Source organism: Erythrolamprus reginae, chromosome 7 (assembly GCF_031021105.1).
Source record: "Erythrolamprus reginae isolate rEryReg1 chromosome 7, rEryReg1.hap1, whole genome shotgun sequence".
In the NCBI taxonomy this organism is placed as follows: Eukaryota; Metazoa; Chordata; class Lepidosauria; order Squamata; family Dipsadidae; genus Erythrolamprus; species Erythrolamprus reginae.
In genome coordinates, this window is record NC_091956.1 from 52389958 (window position 1) to 52409477 (window position 19520).

The 19520-nt window shown below is 36.7% G+C and overlaps 1 protein-coding gene across 2 annotated transcripts in view; it reads left to right on the top strand.

The window, feature by feature from the left end:
* TRAPPC11 (trafficking protein particle complex subunit 11) overlaps window positions 1-18562 on the top strand; it is a 38636-nt gene extending 20074 nt beyond the window's left edge. For both annotated transcript variants that reach the window (XM_070757502.1, XM_070757503.1), the window contains exons 18-30: window positions 829-959; window positions 2228-2383; window positions 3047-3234; window positions 3956-4104; window positions 6358-6479; window positions 6876-6995; window positions 7508-7573; window positions 7655-7811; window positions 9891-10002; window positions 13826-13917; window positions 14926-15059; window positions 15549-15716; window positions 16879-18562. In XM_070757502.1, the coding sequence (XP_070613603.1) occupies window positions 829-959; window positions 2228-2383; window positions 3047-3234; window positions 3956-4104; window positions 6358-6479; window positions 6876-6995; window positions 7508-7573; window positions 7655-7811; window positions 9891-10002; window positions 13826-13917; window positions 14926-15059; window positions 15549-15716; window positions 16879-16923 (1640 nt within the window). In that variant the 3' untranslated portion in view covers window positions 16924-18562. The remainder of the gene's footprint in view (window positions 1-828; window positions 960-2227; window positions 2384-3046; window positions 3235-3955; window positions 4105-6357; window positions 6480-6875; window positions 6996-7507; window positions 7574-7654; window positions 7812-9890; window positions 10003-13825; window positions 13918-14925; window positions 15060-15548; window positions 15717-16878) is intronic.
* The last annotated feature ends 958 nt before the right edge of the window (window positions 18563-19520 follow it).

Sequence of the window (19520 nt, forward strand, 5' to 3'; positions counted from 1 at the left end):
TTTTAATTTCCTGCTAAATTACAGTGTGGATAATCTTACCATTGTTTGTAAAATTCTTGCACATAATTAGTGACCCTTTTATGCAGCAATATGTTCAAATTAAAATTTTCTAAACCATTTAAATACAATATTCTTCAATATTCTAGGCAGCAGACTAGCTGTGCAGGTGTATGCAGATGAGGTAATGGAAATAGATAGCTGTAGTAACAAGCTCAGTATGAGGAAAAAATGGTTTATATTTAGAAAGTGCTTTCAGCAGAGGGTCTACTAGGTTTAAAATCACCTCTTTCTGCTTTATGTCTGAATGTAAAAGTTCCGCCAACCTTCATCCAATACAGGTAGTCTTCAACATACAATCATTCATTTAGCAACCTTTCAAACTTAAAAAGGCACTGAAAAAACAGACTTGTGACCAGTTTTCCCACTTAAAACCTTTGCAGCATCTCCATGGTCATGTGATCAAAATTCAGGCAATTGGCCAACGGCATGTGTTTATGACAAGGTCATGATCATCACTTGCATCCTTCCCAGCTGACTTTCAACAAGCAATATTGATGGGGAAAGCCAGATTTGCTTAATGACCACATGATTCACTTAACTGCAGTGATTTCCTTAAAAGTTGTGGCAGAAAAATTTGTGAAATGGGGTGCTAATAACAGCCCTGTTGAGCAAAATAAATTTGGGTCTCAATTGCGATTGTAAGTCAGGAACTATTTGTACAAGATAGAAAATTATCCCAAATTGTTAAATATTGTTGCTAAATATAAAATATTTCATTGCTTTTGGTAACATGCTTCTCCTCTGATTTTGTTTTGTTTCAAAATCTAGTGCAGTGTAAAGCTAAATTTCTTGCTCCAAGTTTTCATGTTGACATACCAATTCAGTTTGATGTATATTTGAAAGCTGACTGCCTGCATCCTCTCCAATTTTCTAAGTTGCGTGTCAATTTCAGTAATCAGGTAATCAGTAATCATGTTTTTGAAATATGATTTATGACTCCTATGTGCTTAATGGGATGGGATAATTGTCACAGTATGTACCGTGTTTCCCCTAAAATAAGACCTACTCTCAAAAGCCCTGCCATGTTTTTGAACACATGTGCTCAAATTAAGCCCTACCCACAAAATTAAGACCCTGTCCACCCCGGAGTATAGGGGATGGGGCGAGGCACATAGGTAAAAATTAAGCTGAAGAGGAGGGTAGGGGTAGAGCTGCCCTACTTACCAGGCCTTGCACACCCCGACACCTGCCTCGCCTTCTGCAGCCCACTTCTGTGGATGTTTGCACGCATTTCCCCTGGCCTCTGTTTCGCCATCAGAGGCCTTCAGAAAAGCCCTCTGTAGCTGTGGGCTTTCAAAAAAGCATTTGCAGTGAATAAAAAACTCAGAATTGATCCAGAGCGCTGTATATTGATTGAAGAGCCTTACTTAAAAAGGAAGACCAAAGGGTTCACCTATTCATCTGAAAGTCTCACAGATAGCTGGGATTATTTTTTCTGGTTGTAATTAGCCTGCTTTTTATTTTCTTCTCACCTTAGTGCTAACAGTCTAGTTTTAGTCTGTGCTAACAGTGTAGTTTTAACAGTCTCATACTTTTCTATTTTTTTGTTCCACAGCCTTAGAATGTATTTTATTTTATCATATATATATATAGTAATAACTTGTAAAGTGAACAAAATGTACATTTTATTCAGTCTGTCCTATACTGTCTTCTTAATTTCAAATATAGGAGGCCAAAACTCCATATGTTACCACCTAGCACAGCCATAAGGAAAATAGTTTATCTCAAACATATTTGAAGCTACGTAGATTGATAAAAGTAAAATGCTTAATCTATTTGAAATGAATGAAATGAAATGTATAGCATACAGGTATACATGTATTTCGTGCAAACCTGTATATCATTTGCAGTACTTCTTTATTTAGAAATCTAATTGAGAGTTCTTTGAGAGAAGTTCTTCCTAAATAATCTTCCGTGTATAATTTCCAAGCCAAATTGGACAGCCCTAAACATATTGTAAATGTTTACATTTAATTACTTCAAAAGATATGCCCTTAAATTTCTTTAAAAATATTAATGGTATATAAATAAATGTTTGAAAGACTATTATCTGAACTACATGGTATATCTTTTAGTTCTAAATAGTATAGCAGATTATCATAGTAATTCAGGTAAATCTTACTTATTTTTGCATTGTCTACTTCTGCCTATTTTTCTCTTACCATAGGAATATAATCAGTATTGTGTGCTGGAAGAAAACTATTCAAAATGTGACATCCTGGAACCATCTAGACAGGGAACATTGTGTCTTATCCCTGGTAAAACAAAAAAGTTCACTTTTAAATTTGTGGCAAAAACAGAAGACGTGGGGAAAAAAATTGAGGTGTGTTCTTCAGTTTGTTATAAAAATATTAATGATGTTGATTGTAGTTCAGGAATGTATTAATAGTAATCAGCTAATACAGTAGAGTGCCTTTTCTGCAAAAAAGAGGATAAGAACTGGAGCCAGGACCACCACACACCAGTATATAGTTCAGGACAACTTTATGGAATTGCAATGGAAAAAGGAACTGTGGAGTTTAATCTTTGGAAAAGTTATAATAATGAGATGAATATCAGCATTTATTAGAATGCTATAACCTCTAGATATTCCTTAATCCAATTTATTCATGTGTATGTTATTAAGTTTTAATGTTTCTTTTTTAGTTTATTTACTTATTTTAATAAACTATTTTAAAAATCTAAATAAAAGCAGGAAGATCCAACTGAAATAAGTTGGCTCTTGAATATACATGTAATAGTGTGCACAAATTACAGTAAGAGCATAAAATAGACAAATGCTTCTTTGTAAAAGGACAGCCTGAGCTCAGGATTTCAGAGAATTGATATATTTTGGTAGGATTCTGCTAGAAACAAATAAGTCATAGCTAGGACTCGTTTATAAATGCATACAGCTCATACTAAAAACAGTAATTTACTCTGTATTATAACACTTTAAATGAACTGAAGGATGGGCAACCCAAATATAATCTTTTTTTCTTTTCAGATTACCTCAGTGGACTTAATTCTGGGTAGTGAAAGTGGCAGGTGTGTGGTCTTGAACTGGCATGGAGGAGGGGGTGATGCTGCTGCTTCTCGAGAAGCAGTGCTGGCAGCGCGTTCCTTCAAAAGACGACCCAAACTTCTGGATAATGAGGTTCACTGGGATAGCGTTACAATTCAGGCAAGCACTATGTAAGTATGAATGGGTTACATGAAGATAAATAATTCTATGAATGTTTGAGGTTTGAGAATAGAATAAAACAAGTAGTTGTTTTCACTGTTCCACCTTTCAAGAAAAAGTTAATCAGAAATTGCAAAGCAATATCGGAGACAGAAAATATTCCACTGTCTAAGAGGATTATGACTTTGTAAGTTAGGATTTCCAGGTTCCGTGACAACAGTTTGCTAATATGTTCTGTAGGGCTTTCGCACTCTTAATGATGTTGTTCAAGATAATTTATTCTCTGTATTGTAAGAAGCTCTGGAATGCTTCTATATGATGAAAGGTATCTAGAAATGTTTTCAATACAACTTGTCCTCAACTTATCACATTTAGGACCAGAATTTATGTTGCTAAACGATGTGGGGAATTATCACATGACTGGATCTGGTTTTACAACCATTTTTACCAATATAGTTAAGACATGATTTTGCTTAAATTAAAGCATCTTGTGGCCCTTAAAATAGCTTCTAATAGTTACAGGAGTACCATGTAAGCTTGTTTGTACTGTAAAAACATAGAAGAGAGTAAAAACAGAAAGAATTTGAAAAATACATGCAATAGTTTGAAGTTACTTGCCATGCCTAGAGAATTGCTGTTAGTACACATGCACAGGCTTGTAGAACAACAGCTCAGCTAAGGAAGAAGATAAAACTAAGCAAGCAGATGACTTGTTTCTTGTTTTTATTCAAGGATCATTTCTAGAGTGCCTAACATTTCTGTCCAGCTTAGTCATGAACCTCCTGCCCTAATGAATGAAATGTATTGTTTGACTGTGACAATCGAGTCACATGAGAAGACAATTGCCAAAGATGTAAAGCTCACAGCAGGCTTAAAACCAGGTATTCATTATGTAACATGATATTACTGGCTCAGTCACAGTTCTCAATGAACTTTTCACTGTGGAGAAGTTTAAACCCCTCTCTTCTCTTTTATTAATAGGGCAAGTCAATACCATATTTTTTGTAGTATAAGATGCACTCCCCCCCCCCCAGAAGAGGGCGAGAATCTGGGTGCGTCTCATACTCCGAATGTGGCTCCACCCACCCACTCCATGCGTTGCATTTTTGGGTGGTTCCGGGCATCAAGGATCCTCATTCCACATGGAACATGATTTATTTATTTGTTTGTTTGTTGATTAGATTTTTATGCTACCCTTTTGGAGGCGACTCAGGGCGGCGTACAACATTATAAATACAACAATATATAAAGAAATCTAAATTACTATAAAAGAATTATACAAATTTCTAAAAAGTATTAAAGACCCCATATACAGTCATTTGCATTAATCCACTTCCATCATAGATAGTATTGGCTGGAGGCAATCTCATCACTCACGGCCCCCATGCCCGCCAGCAGAGGTAGGTCTTAAGAGCTCTATGAAACGCCAAAAAGCATCCCAGAAAAGTGTGTTGAAAGCCGGGCTTTCTCACAGCAAGGCCCAATCAGTCCTCTTGGACCTCCCATTTCATAAACATGCTATTGGGCTTCCCAGCCAGTCCCTGTGCCTTTGCTACCTTGGTCAGAACCTGATTCCCAAACCAGCACAGGGAACTGTTTTGAGAACCTTTTAAATGAAAGCATTTTGTCTGAAAAGCTAGGATCGTGGAGGAAAGAGATTCCAGGTGGCAGATTCCCCCATGTTTTAGAACATTGCAACATTTAACTGTGTAGATTATATTATATTTTGATTTGCCTATTCTTTCACTGAACTTGCTTCAAACATAATGGTAATTGCCTGAAATCTTGCAAAATATGTCATTTAAAATAGGTTAAAACTTTGTTTTGTGTAAAAGGAGCACAAATATGCATCTGAAATTCTTAAAAATTGCATACATTTCATTTGTTTACTGGCTATAATTCATATTAATAAATTAATAAATATTAAAATATATTACATTTATGCTAAACTTAAAATCTGCATTATCTTTATAAATGCATTAGTCTTTCTTTTAATAAGTATTTACAAGCAAAAGACACAAATACATGTAAATACAGTGGTACCTCTACTTGAGAACTTAATTCGTTCCATGACCAGGTTCTTAAGTAGAAAAGTTTGTAAGTAGAAGCAATTTTTCCCATAGGAATCAATGTGAAAGCAAATAATACGTGCAAACGCATTAGGAAAGAAATAAAAGCTCGGAATTTGGGTGGGAGGAGGAGGTGAAGAAGAGTAGGAGGACAGTAACTGCCTAGAGCGAAGGGAGTGTTTCTTTTCTCTGGGCGCTGGCAGAGCTTTATTCCCTCTCCAAGCGCCCAGACAAAGGAAAATACTCCATTCGCTCTGGACTGCCAAAGCCTCCTTAAGCGCCACAGAAAGGCTCCTCTCACAGCCCAGAAAAGCCCGAGATGGCTGGGATTAAAAGGGGAATGGCAGGAAACCTGCCTGGCCTTCGTGCCGCTCTCAAATTTCCTGGGAAATTTTTCTGGGCTCGGGTTCTTAACTAGAAAATGGTTCTTAAGAAGAGGCAAAAAAACCTTGAACAATCTGTTCTTATCTAGAAAAGTTCTTAAGTAGAGGCATTCTTAAGTAGAGGTACCACTGTATATACCATACCTTTTGGAGTATAAGACACACTGGAGTATAAAATGCACCTTACTTTGGGGGGGGGGGGTGAATGGGGAAATCTACCTACCAGGTTTCATCTGGCTAGCGTCCTTAGTCTGTTCAGCTTCAGCACATTATTTTATCCCCTGATTAGGGCTGAAAAGGCCTTTTTCACAGAGAGTAGGAATGACAACAAGTCTGTAAAGACTTAGGGCTAGAAAAAACCTTCTTCGGAGGGAGTAGGAAGCCGGGAAGATTGTTAGCACCTATTTAGGGCTGGGGGGAAAGCTTCGAAAAAGCTACATTTGAAGTATAAAATGCACCCAAATTTTCACTCTCTTTTAGGGAGGAAAAAGGTGTCTCTTATACTCCAAAAATGCGGTACATATATACTTTCCATTGCAATAGAAAAAGGAATTGTGGAGTTTAATCTTTGGAAAAGTTATAATAATGATATTAATATCATCATATATTAGAATGCTATAACCTCTAGATATTCCTAAATCTGATTTATTGTTTTAAATAAATACACATTGTTTTCTCCTAGGCCAAGATGCAAATTTGACTCAAAAAACACATGTAACTCTGAATGGAACAGAAATGTGTGATGATTCCTATCCTGCCTTGCTTCCTGATATCCCTCTGGGAGACTTGAAACCAGGTGAAAAGGTAGTATGCTATGTTATCAGTATGACATATTTAGATCTATTTTGGAGACAGTAATTCCACTACAAAAATTGTTTAGTGTTAGAATTCTTCTAAAATGAACAGCGTTAATTCTGAATATTGTTCTTAGGATGAAAACCTGTGAATAAACAAGCTATTAAAATAGAAATTTATTTTAGAATGTTCGCTTCAAAGATTTATTCAAATAACAAATAATAATCTGCCCTTTTTCATAGTAACATTAGAAGCAAATTAGAAGAAAAAGGTTGATTAACTTGCACCCAGAATCCATGGATTTTAAAAAAAAATTATTAGCAGTAAATATTTTTAAATAGAGCAGTCTTTTAAAATTTTGACCTTTTATTTTATAACTAGTCTGTTTGTTTGTTTGTTTTACAGTTGGAAAAAATTATATATATTCATTGTGGAACAGTTGGTACGAGGATGTTTCTTGTGTATGTTTCTTACCTGGTGAATGCAGTCATTGAAGGAAAAGAAATTCTTTGCAAGTGTCACAGGGTATGTTGGGAAACCCAAGTTAAGTGTTGTTCAAGACCACCAGTTTGCAGTTGATTATCACATAAACATCGTTGGAAATTAAGGTTTCAATAATATTGAATTGGCATTTTAATGATAATTTATTCATTCATTCATTCATTCATTCATTCATTCATTCACACACACACACACAAACACACACACACTATTAAATGTCTGTGAACTCTAGGGCTTTTATAAATGCTTCTAGTTAAATAAATAAGGTATGATTGAAAGCATATAATATTTATAATATATTTACATACTCATGTGCTTTTGGGGGATGATGCTCAGCATAAGTAGGACCCATTAAACATTTTGAAACCTTCTAATTGTGCTTTGCTTTGTAGGAGGGGCACGCTGGATGTTATTGCTACTTCTAGTCTTTTTATGGGGAGGGTAATAACAGTATTAAAGACATTTTTAAAAACATTTGTTATCAGATGACAATCTGTCCGAAAAAGAAAATAATTTTGTCTTTTTTTAAAATGCAGGATGAGACTGTTACTATAGAGACAGTATTCCCTTTTGATGTAGCTGTTAAATTTGTCTCAACTAAGGTATGTAGAGAAATACTAAAATAAAGCATAGCCTCATAAGCACTATGAACAATAGAATAACACTGTTTGTCCTCTTGACAGTTTGAGAATTTAGATAAAGTCTTCACCGACATACCATTTTTACTGATGACAGACATTCTAAGTGCTTCACCCTGGGCCCTTACCATTGTAACCAGCCAGTTGCAGCTTGCTTCTTCAGTGGTTCCAGTGGACCAACTAGAGTCCTGTGTAGTAAATGGTGAGACACAATGGTTTATTTTTAGATAATCTGCTTCTGGAATGGCAAAAATTACTGATCGTTGGAAAAGTACATACTGTATAGTGAAGTTATCACTTTTCTTTCATTTCATCATTTAAGTTATATAAACCTTGTATGAGGTACATTTTAAACAGGTTAAGATTACAGTCACTATTTTGTTTTTTTCTGGAATTCTAAGAATCTTTCTCTACAACCTGGTATAAAATATATCAAAGATAAAAATTCTGGCCCAAAATTTAAGTACAAAAACTTCTGAACAGTTTATATAGGATAGAGTAGAATAGAATAGAATTCTTTATCTAAATAAAAAATAACGGTGTTTGGAAAAACCCATTAGAGATATAGATGGCAATTAGATGGTGAGCCAATTGAACAGTTAACACCTTTGTATATTTAGGCATAACTTTTTCCAGTACTGAATCTTGGATTTGTCGTCATCAATGGAGTACATTTAGAGCAAAGCCCGTTTGAATTTACTGCTTAAACTAAAGAACCATATTTACTCAGGATCCCTTGCCCCATTAATTAAAGTTTATAAAGCTAAGATTATCCATATGCTTTTGTATGGAGCAGACGTTTGGTGTCTATACTCAGCCACAGTCCCAGAACAAACACAGTCACAGCATTTGAGATGTATTTTGGGTGTAGATACAGGAACATCTGCTTTAGCAGTTAGAGCTGAATTGGAAATTTATACAATTCATGTACTATCCAAAATTAGAGCATACAACCTCTGATGCAAAGTCAATTAAATGGAGACTGGTAGACTCACCAAGTTACGTCTACTAGAGCAAGTAAAATTACAATCACAAATCTCCTGGATCACCAAACTAACAAATTTTGTAAGAAGTTGTGGCCTTCCTGTCTCTTGCGTAACAGGAGAACAACTAAAAAAAAAAGAGCTGCCCAAAGAATTAAGGATAGAAGCACAAAATGATATAGCTATCCTTAGTAAGGTGGGCAATTTGAAATGGCTGAATAAATACAAACATACTTTTCAAATAGACAGCTAGTTGAAGCTGCAATTGCCAAAAGATCTTAGAGAGATTTTATGTGAGCAAGATTCGAACAGCTTGATACAATGGTCAGATATGGGAGATTCCATTCTATACCCGACAATGAGCGTCTCTGCATTTGTGGGACGGCAGAGGTACAAAACCTGGCTCTCATCCTATTTGTTGCTTGCATATGGATACCTTGGTCTATATACCAAATAAATGACCTATTGGGATCCCCATATCAAAACTTACCTTATATGCAGCCAGAACCTGAAAATAACATTTAACACAACACATTATTTAAACAAAATGATTCGGTTGAGATCTTCATACGTAGGACTGATTGGGGTAGATTGCAGTGTGACACAGAAATATATTTTATCATATTTTATCTATATCTTAAATTGTTGTATTTTATTAAATTTCATTTTAAATTGTATTTTATCAAATTCCATTTTAATTTTTTTAAATCAAATTTTATTAACCTGTTTCTGAAACTTTGCACTTTGATATGGCCCAAGGGCTAATCAATTAAGACTCATGTCAGTAGTGCAGACAGTGTTGAGAGAAATACTGTTTTAGTAGAGGGATGGTGTTCGGGGGAAAACTGTTCTTGTGTCTAGTAGTTGTGGTGTGCAGTGATCTATAATGTTGTTTTGAGGGTAGGAGTTGAAACAATTTATGTCCAGGATGCGAGGAGTCTGTAAATATTTTCATAGCATTCTTTTTGGCTCATGTAGTAAACAGGTTCTCAATAATATTTTTCTCATTTCCTCTATCAGAGACAGTTTAGATTCAATTAGATGAACTGGAGAGCCTAAGTAACCTGTGTTACTTAGTAACTGCATCATTTCATTCTTTTATATAAAGCTTCCTCCATTTTTCCCACAAGAGAAGAAACAAAACAAAATTGTGCTTCTGTCTGCATGTTTTTATTCTCATTCTTCTTGCTATATTTGCTTTGTGTGTACATAATGTATAATCCATTAATAGACTTTCGGATTTACCTAACATTTATTATTTTTTCAACTTTTTAGACTTAACCTGACTTTTCTTTTAGTTGTTTTACAGACAGGTGAAAGTGCTAGTGAATGCTTTTGCCTTCGTTGTCCACCAGTTACAGCTGCCCAAGGTGGAGTTGCTACTGGATGTTATGTAATCTCCTGGAAAAGGTAGCTGCTGCTTACTTACTTTTACAAGTATACCTATGCATTGTTCTCCTAGTGGATTAACATTCTACAGTGATCCCCCGGTTATTGCGTCCCCGACCATTGCGAACAGGGTAATTCGCGATTTTTCAACCCAGAAGTCAAAACACCATCTACGCATGCGTGCCCTTTTTTCTATGGGCACGCATGCGTAGATGGCACCCGGCAGATCAGCTGCTGGGCGGCTTCCCTGGGTCTTCCCCCTCTTGCTGGCGGGAGGGCGAGCAGCGGGCATCAGCAAGGAGTTTCCCCACCGCCCACGCAAACTCCTCGCTGCCGCCCGCCCTTCGCCCGCCCACACCGTTCATTCTCGCCGCTTTGGAGCTGAGTCCTGAAGCGAATTCGCTTCAGGACTCAGCTCCAAAGCGGCGAGAGCGAGCACGGACAAGCCGCTCGCTGGCGCTAGCTCTCGCCTGCCTGCCCGCTAGCGAGGAGCCGCCTGCCTGCCCGCTAGCGAGGAGCCGAAGATTGGGGGCAGCGCGGCTGTTTTAAAACGTCCCCGCCGACATGGGGGGCTCGCTAGCACACCCCCAAACCCGGGTTGGGGGTTTGGGGGTGTGCTAGCGAGTCCCCCATGTCGGCGGGGACGTTTTAAAACACCCGTGCGACTTTCCAATGAGTCCCGAAGACAACGCGTTTGTCTTCGGGACTCATTGGAAAGTCGCGCGGGTGTTTTAAAACGTCCCCGCCGACATGGGGGGCTCGCTAGCACACCCCCAAACCCGGGTTGGGGGTTCGGGGTGGTGCTAGCGAGCCCCCCATGTCGGCGGGGACGTTTTAAAACACACGCGCCGCTTTCCAATGAGTCCCGAAGACAAACGTCAAACTTCCCCGTTTGTCTTCGGGACTCATTGGAAAGCGGCGCGTGTGTTTTAAAACGTCCCCGCCGACATAGGGGGCTCGCTAGCACCCCCCCCAAACCCGGGTTGGGGGTTCGGGGGGGTGCTAGCGAGCCCCCCATGTCGGCGGGGGACATTTTAAAACACACGCGCCGCCCCAAATCTTCGGCTCCTCGCTAGCGCTGCGGAAGTAAAAACACCATCTGCACATGCGCAGATGGTGTTTTTACTTCCGCAGCGCTACTTCGCGAAATCCCGCTCGTTGCGGGGGGTCCTGGAACGGAACCCTCGCAACGAGCAGGGGATCACTGTATTTTAAAGGAATTAGCATTACAATTTAAACATTCCTGTATGTCATTATTTATTTATTTATTTATTTATTTATTAGATTTGTATGCCGCCCCTCTCTGAGGACTTGGGGCGGCTCATAACATAACAAATAATATACAATGTACAAATGTAAAAATCCAATTAATTTTACTAGAAAAACTTTAAAACTCTAGAAACATTTAAAATCATTCATTCCCATTCACATCACAAACCATATTACACTTGTCGTCCAGGGGGTAAGGGTCTAAGGGCCCCAAGCTTTTACGGAAGGCGAGGAGGGTGGGGGCAGTATAAATTTCTGGGGAGAGCTGATTCCAGAGAGCTGGGGCCCCCACAGAGAAGGCTCTTCCCCTAGTTTCCGCCAAATGACATTGTCTAGTTGACGGGACCTGGTGAAGGCCAACTCTGTGGGACCTAATGAGTCCCACAGAGGCAAAACACAAAAAACATGTGGGCACCTGGCCTTTTTTTAGCCAAGATTATTGTTTTTTAAAAAAACAACAACGTGTGAAGTGGACCAGTGGTCCTCGCCTTACCATCTCAGATTTTGATGAAATTTGGCATATAGTTTCTTTATGATATAAAACTATGCTGTGCAAAAATTTAGTTCAAAAGACTAAAAATTGGGAGTTCTGGGAGACCTCAAATAAAGGGTTGCAAAATGCTGAGTCGGCAAAAATGACATTTTGGGCCAACTTCCAGAAGCTGTAAACGCGGCAGTTTTAGTATTATGTTGGAGATATTTGGAGAACCTGCACACCTTGTAAGGCTTTATAAACTGGAAAAACTCCACGTACCCAGTCCTCTTACCTTTTACATGGTTCAGGCTCAAACTTTGCAAAAAAAACCTGAAAAATGAATTTACAGCAATCTTCAGGCTGCTGTAGTTTCAAAACTACTTGGCCTTTCAGGTTGATTTTTGGCAGCAAGTACCAAATTTGAACTCTTATATTTTTTCAACAACTTGAAGGAAAGTACTGCAAATTGGAAGTCCTCATTGCAGCTGTGTACTTAGTACATCTGCGAAAAATCAACCTGAAAGGTCAAGTAGTTTTGAAACTACAGCAGCCTGAAGATTGCTGTAAATTCATTTTTCAGGGTTTTTTTTTTTTTTGCAAAGTTTGAGCCTGAACCATGTAAAAAGTAAGAGGACTAGGTATGTGGGGTTTTGCCAGTTTATGAAACCTTACAAGGTGTGCAGGTTCTCCAAGTATCTCCAATACTACTGAAACTGCTACATTTACAGCTTCTGGAATTTGGCACAAAATGTCATTTTTGCCGGCTCAGCATTTATTTGAGGTCTCCTAGAACTCCCAATTTTTAGTCTTTTGAACTCAACTTTTGCTTCAAAATCTACCTTCAGGGTAGTAAATATCTCTGTCTCCAGTTATTCAAAGCATACTGTCAAGCAGACCATGATATTTGACCCTTATTTTGAATTAGCCTGAGATTTCCACCTCTTTTGCCAAGCTCCCAGTCTAACTTAACTTTTTAAACTGGAATGCTACAAAACAAAGAACCAGTACTGTTTATACCTTTAATAATGGCTATGTGCTCTAACTAAAATGTATAAGCTTTTTTAGAAAATAAAAACAGATAGATGGTTGCAGTAAATTATTTCTTGCCACCTGGTTATGTTCCAAATAATACCCATTTCTTTGAATGAGTAAACCTCTGTGCATCCACTTTGGAATAGCACCAAGCATATGCTTTCAAAGTGTACTAAGCACTTCCAAAAGATGAGGGCTTTCTCTAGCAATGTGTTTTGGAGAACTAAAACATTAGGAATAAAATAAAAACAGTTTCCATAATAGTAATGCTGAAGAGTAGAGTTACTCAAAGCAGAATTTTGACTGATTTCCTCATCTTTATGGCCTCTTGATATATTGATGCCTGAAGGCCACTGGTATGCATAGCATGGATTGGACTGTTTTGTTGGTTTTTTTCTGGCTTGCTAGCTCTCCTGTGAAACTTTCTGTGCCAAACACATGATTGTAGAACTATGTGACCATGAATCTTTCTGTCTCAGTATGAATTGACCTGACTTTCTCCAATACCCCAGACACTTTGTTCTGTGGACTCTGCAGTGGCTATAGGGCTTTGCAGCCTATAATATTATAAACCAGACTTAATTTGTATTCTGTGAAAATGCTTCATTGGGCTGATGATAAATGGGCCTGAAGAATCCCACAAAAATATACAGATAATTTTCTATTAAGAGTTTCATTCACAAAACAAATTATTTTTAAAGTATCTGTTCTTTATTTCACCCATATTTAACTATATGCCCTTTCTGTACATTTTACTAAGTTCAAGTCAAGAACTGGTGCCTTTAGCCTATCAAGAAAGCTTCTGTTGGATAAACTGATAAATGAGAGAACCCCACTTTGTTTTGTTCCAGTACTGTTATGCGTTCATATTTTATTAATTCACCATTTCTCTGATTACTAGAAATAAATTTATAGAATTCAGTTGTTTGACTGAATGTCTTTTTGTGTTTCATCCTCATATTTCAAATTTGGATTTCTTATAATTTTCCTATTTTAAATTGTTTATTTGCTGATATTTTTGTAGTTATTACAATAATTAAAAATTTAAAAAAATAATATTTTTTCAAGGAGTACAGCTGTGGAGAACATACCTGTTGTTAATACTTTGATCACACTGCCGCATGTGATCACTGAAACTATCCCGCTCCATGTTAATGCAGGTAATATTAATGAGTTATTGATACATGACAATTACCTCATAGGTTGACTTATAGAACTTTTGAAAAGTTTATTATAGCTAGGGTAAGGTATTTGGGAGAAAATCAAGAACATTTGGAAATAAATCATTTCTCAGGATCATCATATAATTTTTGTTTAAGGCTTTGAATTCTCAAAATTTCCTTTTTTTAAATATAAGAAAAGAGAAACAATTAGCAGAAAGTAGCACATTCTCCCTATTTACTTCCTCAAACTAGTAGCTACAGTGTACCAGAGTAGAAAGTTTTGCAATTTATTCATTGAATTCTTCTTACAGTCCGTACTATCACTGTGGTGAGATTACCCATTGAATAAGTTTTTAATGTTGTACTTTTGCACTGTCCTTCAGAGAGTAAAAGTTTAGTTTAATGGATTGGTCTAAGAAAAATATGTGACCCAAAATCTGCAACTGGTTTTAATAATACAAACAGAAAACTCTTTTTACTGCTACTTTACTGTTATCTCCAAAGATAAAGTTGCTTTTGTTTGGCTTAGTTATTCTTTTTGGTGAGCTTTTTTCACATACAGGTCCCTGTTTTGTTGTTATGCTCATATTTTAAGCATCGCTACTGTTACTGTGATATGGGAAAGGCTTAAAGTATTTGTGGTTTGACAGGTGGTGAATTAAGTCCAGGAGGCAACTTTTTTCCATTGATTTGCTACTGCCTTTTCAGTATATAAAAAGAAAACATTCCATTGGCTAGCTCAGTACCATTGTTTTAATCACTTTCTCATAATGATGATTGACACATGATTAACACTGGAATTTTCCTCACAGCACTTTTCAGTACCGAGTGTTTGAAAAGAGAATTATGTTTTTCTCAGTCTCTCTTCTAGTCATAACGTTTAAAACTTGTAATCTTTTAGTCTATGAATATGTAATCCTAAATAGTATTCATTTGTTCCTGTGGAGCTAAAACAGAAATAAGAAATCACGTTTATTGAAACTCACGTTGTGCTTTCTTTCCAAGATTTGCCATCATTTGGTCGAGTCAGAGAATCCTTACCTGTAAAATTTCATCTGCAGAATAAAACTAATTTAGTGCAAGATGTAGAAGTAACAGTGGAACCTAGTGAGTCCTTCATGTTTTCTGGTCTGAAGCAGGTATGGATCATGATGCTTCTGGATTAAAAAATCTTCATTTAATTCTGTTAATTAACTATAAGTCACCTAAGAGAAATTATGCAGCTAACATGATTGTGTTACAGAAGAAACTTGCATTCTGCTTACCTTTTTAAATGTAGGGTAGGAAATGAAGTTTTAAACATAAATTGAATGCAGTGAAAGTGACTTCCACTGAATCATGGAGTCCAGGGAGAGGGGCGGCATACAAATCTAATATATTATTATTATTATTATTATTATTATTATTATTATTATTATTATTAATCTGTACTATTGCTGAATCAAATTACAAGGTGTAAGTGAAACAACATTGAAATGATATTGGCCTATGACATTACAAAGATAATGCTGCAGATTAGTAGAAAGGTTGAGAACTTCAAATTGGAAAAAGTTTCATACAGCAAAAAAAAAACTTTTATCAGTTAGTTTACATGTAATTAAGGAACTTATTGTGGTATGTACTTTCAGATAAAACTGAGAATCCTTCCTGGCACTGAACAAGAAATATTATACAACTTCTATCCTCTTATGGCTGGATATCACCAGCTGCCATCTCTCAGCATCAATCTGCTACGATTTCCACAGTTTACTAACCAACTGCTTAGGAAATTTATACCAACTCACATCTTCGTCAAGGTAACAAATAGTGGTAGCAAAGTGACAGTATTTAGCATTCTTTCAACATGTGGTTTGTTCATAAAGATAGTAACTTATTTGAAAATGATTTTCAATGGAATGCTACAATGGATTTCTGAAATAGGTGCAACTTCTACTGAAAATAATAAAATACAGTATAAGAATGGAATCTCTAATTTAACTACGAATTACTCAGACTTTTTAGCTGTATTTAATGCTTCTAGACTTCTAGGAAAGCATTATGATAAACTAGCTATTGTGTAAAATAAACTTTGGATTATGAATGGCCATAGTCATAAATGCAAATAATAGGTATTGGAAATATTGTAATGTCACATTGCAGCAGTAATAGTACTAAGAACTGTGCATGTGATAATACAATTATTTAGCTACCAAGACATTAGTGAAGGGCTTTTTTTTTCTCCCCTCCCCTTTTTTTTTGCGTAGCAGGGATTATCAAAATAAGTAGGAAGAAACCTGTCTGGGCAAAGTAAATGAAATCTTTGGAAAAAATGTGATGTGCTTTTTGTGAATTACAACTTAATCCACCCTTTATTGTGATAGCTTTGTAGGCTACTTGATCATGGTATAAACAGAAAGGACAAGTATTTCTCAAGAATTCTGACAGTCAGAATGCCTTTTAAATTAGTCATTTACATTTGCTGCTAGCTAAGATGTAAGAGAAATACGTTTATGAGTATATTTTTCCTAAGTTTAAAAAAATTCAAATGCTTAAAATCTTCCTTGTGCTGTACAGTATTGTAATTTTTCTGATTACATAGTAAATGTTTTTTGCTGTAAGAGTTGTTCATTTCCAAAAATGGTAGATGTAGATTAAGTGGAACAACTTGCCATTTGTTAAGTATAACAACTTGCCGTTTTCTATGCCTTTCTGTCAGGAGATTATAATTTCATAATTACTTTGTCATCTTAGTCTAATTAAGAATTATTGAGTGTAACAATTTTAATAGGCTTCACTTGCTGTTACAATACTTTCAATGAAACATTAGGGATCACTGCTGAATCTTTAAGTGTCATACTGCATATTGATCCCAAAATAATGTGAAATTAATACAGTATAGATATTGTGTAACTGTGTAAAGCCCTATGTAAATGTGGGATAACATATATCTGAAATAATGCTCTCTTTATTTATCTGAAGCCACAGGGCCGTCAACTGGATGATGCATCTATTGCTGCTGCGTAATTGAAGATTCATGCACAAAGAAAACAGTTTTGCAGAATTTATAGTAGCTTTTTTTCCAAACTTTTGCTTGTCATCAGCTACAAATAAAATTGCTTTATATTTAGATTGATAAAAATGTGGAATGAACTAAATATCTTGTGGACTTGACTATAATAATTGAATATATTAAAAATACTGTGATATTATTTAAAACAAGAGTTTTCCTTATGATTGACTTTCCTGAAATTAAGTAAATGCAATATTTAGACAACATGGGTGAAATTACTTTAATTTTTTTTTGAAATGTTGGCTAAAAAAATACAAGTCGATTGCTTTTGTTGTAGTTACTGATTGCCCTACTATCACAAATACTTTAGCATTGACATTTTTATGCTGCTGTATTTTTTGGAGTATAAGAAGCACTCTGCCCCCTCCCAAAAGTGGGTGAAAATTTCAGTGTGTCTCATAGACCAAATATAGGTGTGTTTTGGCCTCCTGAACCCTCTATGCATTGCATTTTCGCCCTCCCCGGCTTCCCAGAAACACTCTGCAGTGCTCCACACCGCCTCTTTTCACCCAAAATGGGCTCATTTTGGGGCTCCCAAACCCCTCCGTTTTTACCTTCCTCAGCTCCCAAAAGCACTCTACAGTGCTCCACACATCCTGTTTTTGGGGGCTCGAACCCTCTGTGCATGGCGTTTTCACCCTCCCCAACCCCCAGAAGCACTCTGCAGGCCAAAATGGGCCCATTTTTGGCAAAAACAGGACATGGGGACACTGCAGATTACTTCTGGGGGCTGAGTAGGGCGAAAACATGACATGAGGCCAAAACTATTTTTTTCCTGTTTTCCTCCTGTATAAGGTGTATCTTATAGTCTGTTGCATCTTATAGTCCAAAAGGTATGGTAATATATTTCATATATTTGAAATAAATAACAGTATTTATACACTTTCTTCCTTCTTAGTGAGTTCTGGATTTTCATAAGATGAGTTGTTGGGTTAAATCATTCCATATGGTTATTTTCTACATTTGAGAGATTCAGTTAATTCTGGTTGGCTCTATATGAAACTGTTTTTGACACATTTTCTCTTCCATAGTTAGGAAGACACAGTTATATGAATTAGTATAAAAAAATTACTCTGTAAAATACTGAGAAGCTTATGGTACTTTAGAAAAGATACAATAAAGCTTGCCATAGGAAGGAAAAAATTATATATGTTGTCATTAAATATTGTTGCAAAGCCACTTAGTTGTATATAATGCTGATCTTCCCTATGGAACTGTCCCATAAAGACATTGCCATTGCAGATTTTTTGGAGTAGGCTGCAGTTGTCAATATTTTAAAAAAATAATTTATAGCAAGTGTACCATGGAATGTTTCAAAAAAGTGTACAACCCTGGGCTGCTAAATATGAATTGCAGTTCATTTTATGCAAAAGGTTTGTATGGTACATAAATATCCAACAGCATTCGATCTTAAAGCTTTTGCCTAATCAGTACTCATTTCTTTATCAGTTTTTTCAACATGCAATATCAGATAAGAGAAATTCATCCTATCAAGGTTGATATAAGATGGTGTTCTTAATATTCATATTAAATAATGTAAATACCTGTTTTGTGAATGATTTTATATTGTTTAATAAATTAATTTAAGCTTTAGTTTCTGGTCTCATGACATTTCTCCTTCTCCAAAGTGATATAGTACTGTATATCCAAATGGCTGTGTGAACTGGAATATTTCATAGTTCAGAATAATGAATTTTCTGTGTCATCTTAAATAAATTGATGGTATTTGCCCCCCCCCCTTTTTTTTGTAATATACAGATAAGAAATACAGTGATCCCTCGGTTAGCGCGGGGGTTACGTTCCAAGACCTCCCGCGCTAACCGATTTCCGCGTTATACTGGATGCGGAAGTAAAAACACCATCTGCGCATGCGCGCCCTTTGTTCCATGGCCGCACATGCGCAGAAGGTGGAGCGACGCAAGTTCGGAGGCTGGCAATGCAATGGTGATTTTTCCGGGCTCCTCGCCGCTACCCACAGGGCAGCGCTGGCGGCAATGGCAATGGCAACCCTCCCTCCTTCCCTCCTTCCCTTCTCTCCCTCCCTCCTTCCCTCCTTCCTTCCTCTCACCGGCTTTCTTGGGGCAGCGCTGGCGGCAATGGCAATGGCAACCCTCCCTCCTTTTGCTGATTTTGGCCAATCAGCAATCAGTATGACGTCATCGGGCGGGAAAAACCGTGGTGTAGGAAAAAAAAACGCGGACTTATTTTTTAATTAATATTTTTTGAAAAACCGCGTTGCAGCGTTTCGCGCTAATCGAGAACGCGCAAATCGAGGGATCACTGTACTATAAATTCCAGGTCTATAGACAACTGCTAGGACATTAAATGAAAAACATTTTCATACCCAAAATGCCATCTAAATATTAAAGAGTAAGATCCTAAAAATCTAGTTACACTAAGCAGTTATAACTGAGATCATTGGATGATGCTTTACAATTGCATAAATAAGTAAATAAATATATTATCAATACTAACATACAATGATATAATTCATATGAGCAATCATCCTTATGCTAAAAAAACAGCTTGGATTTTTTGTTGAGTTTGGTGG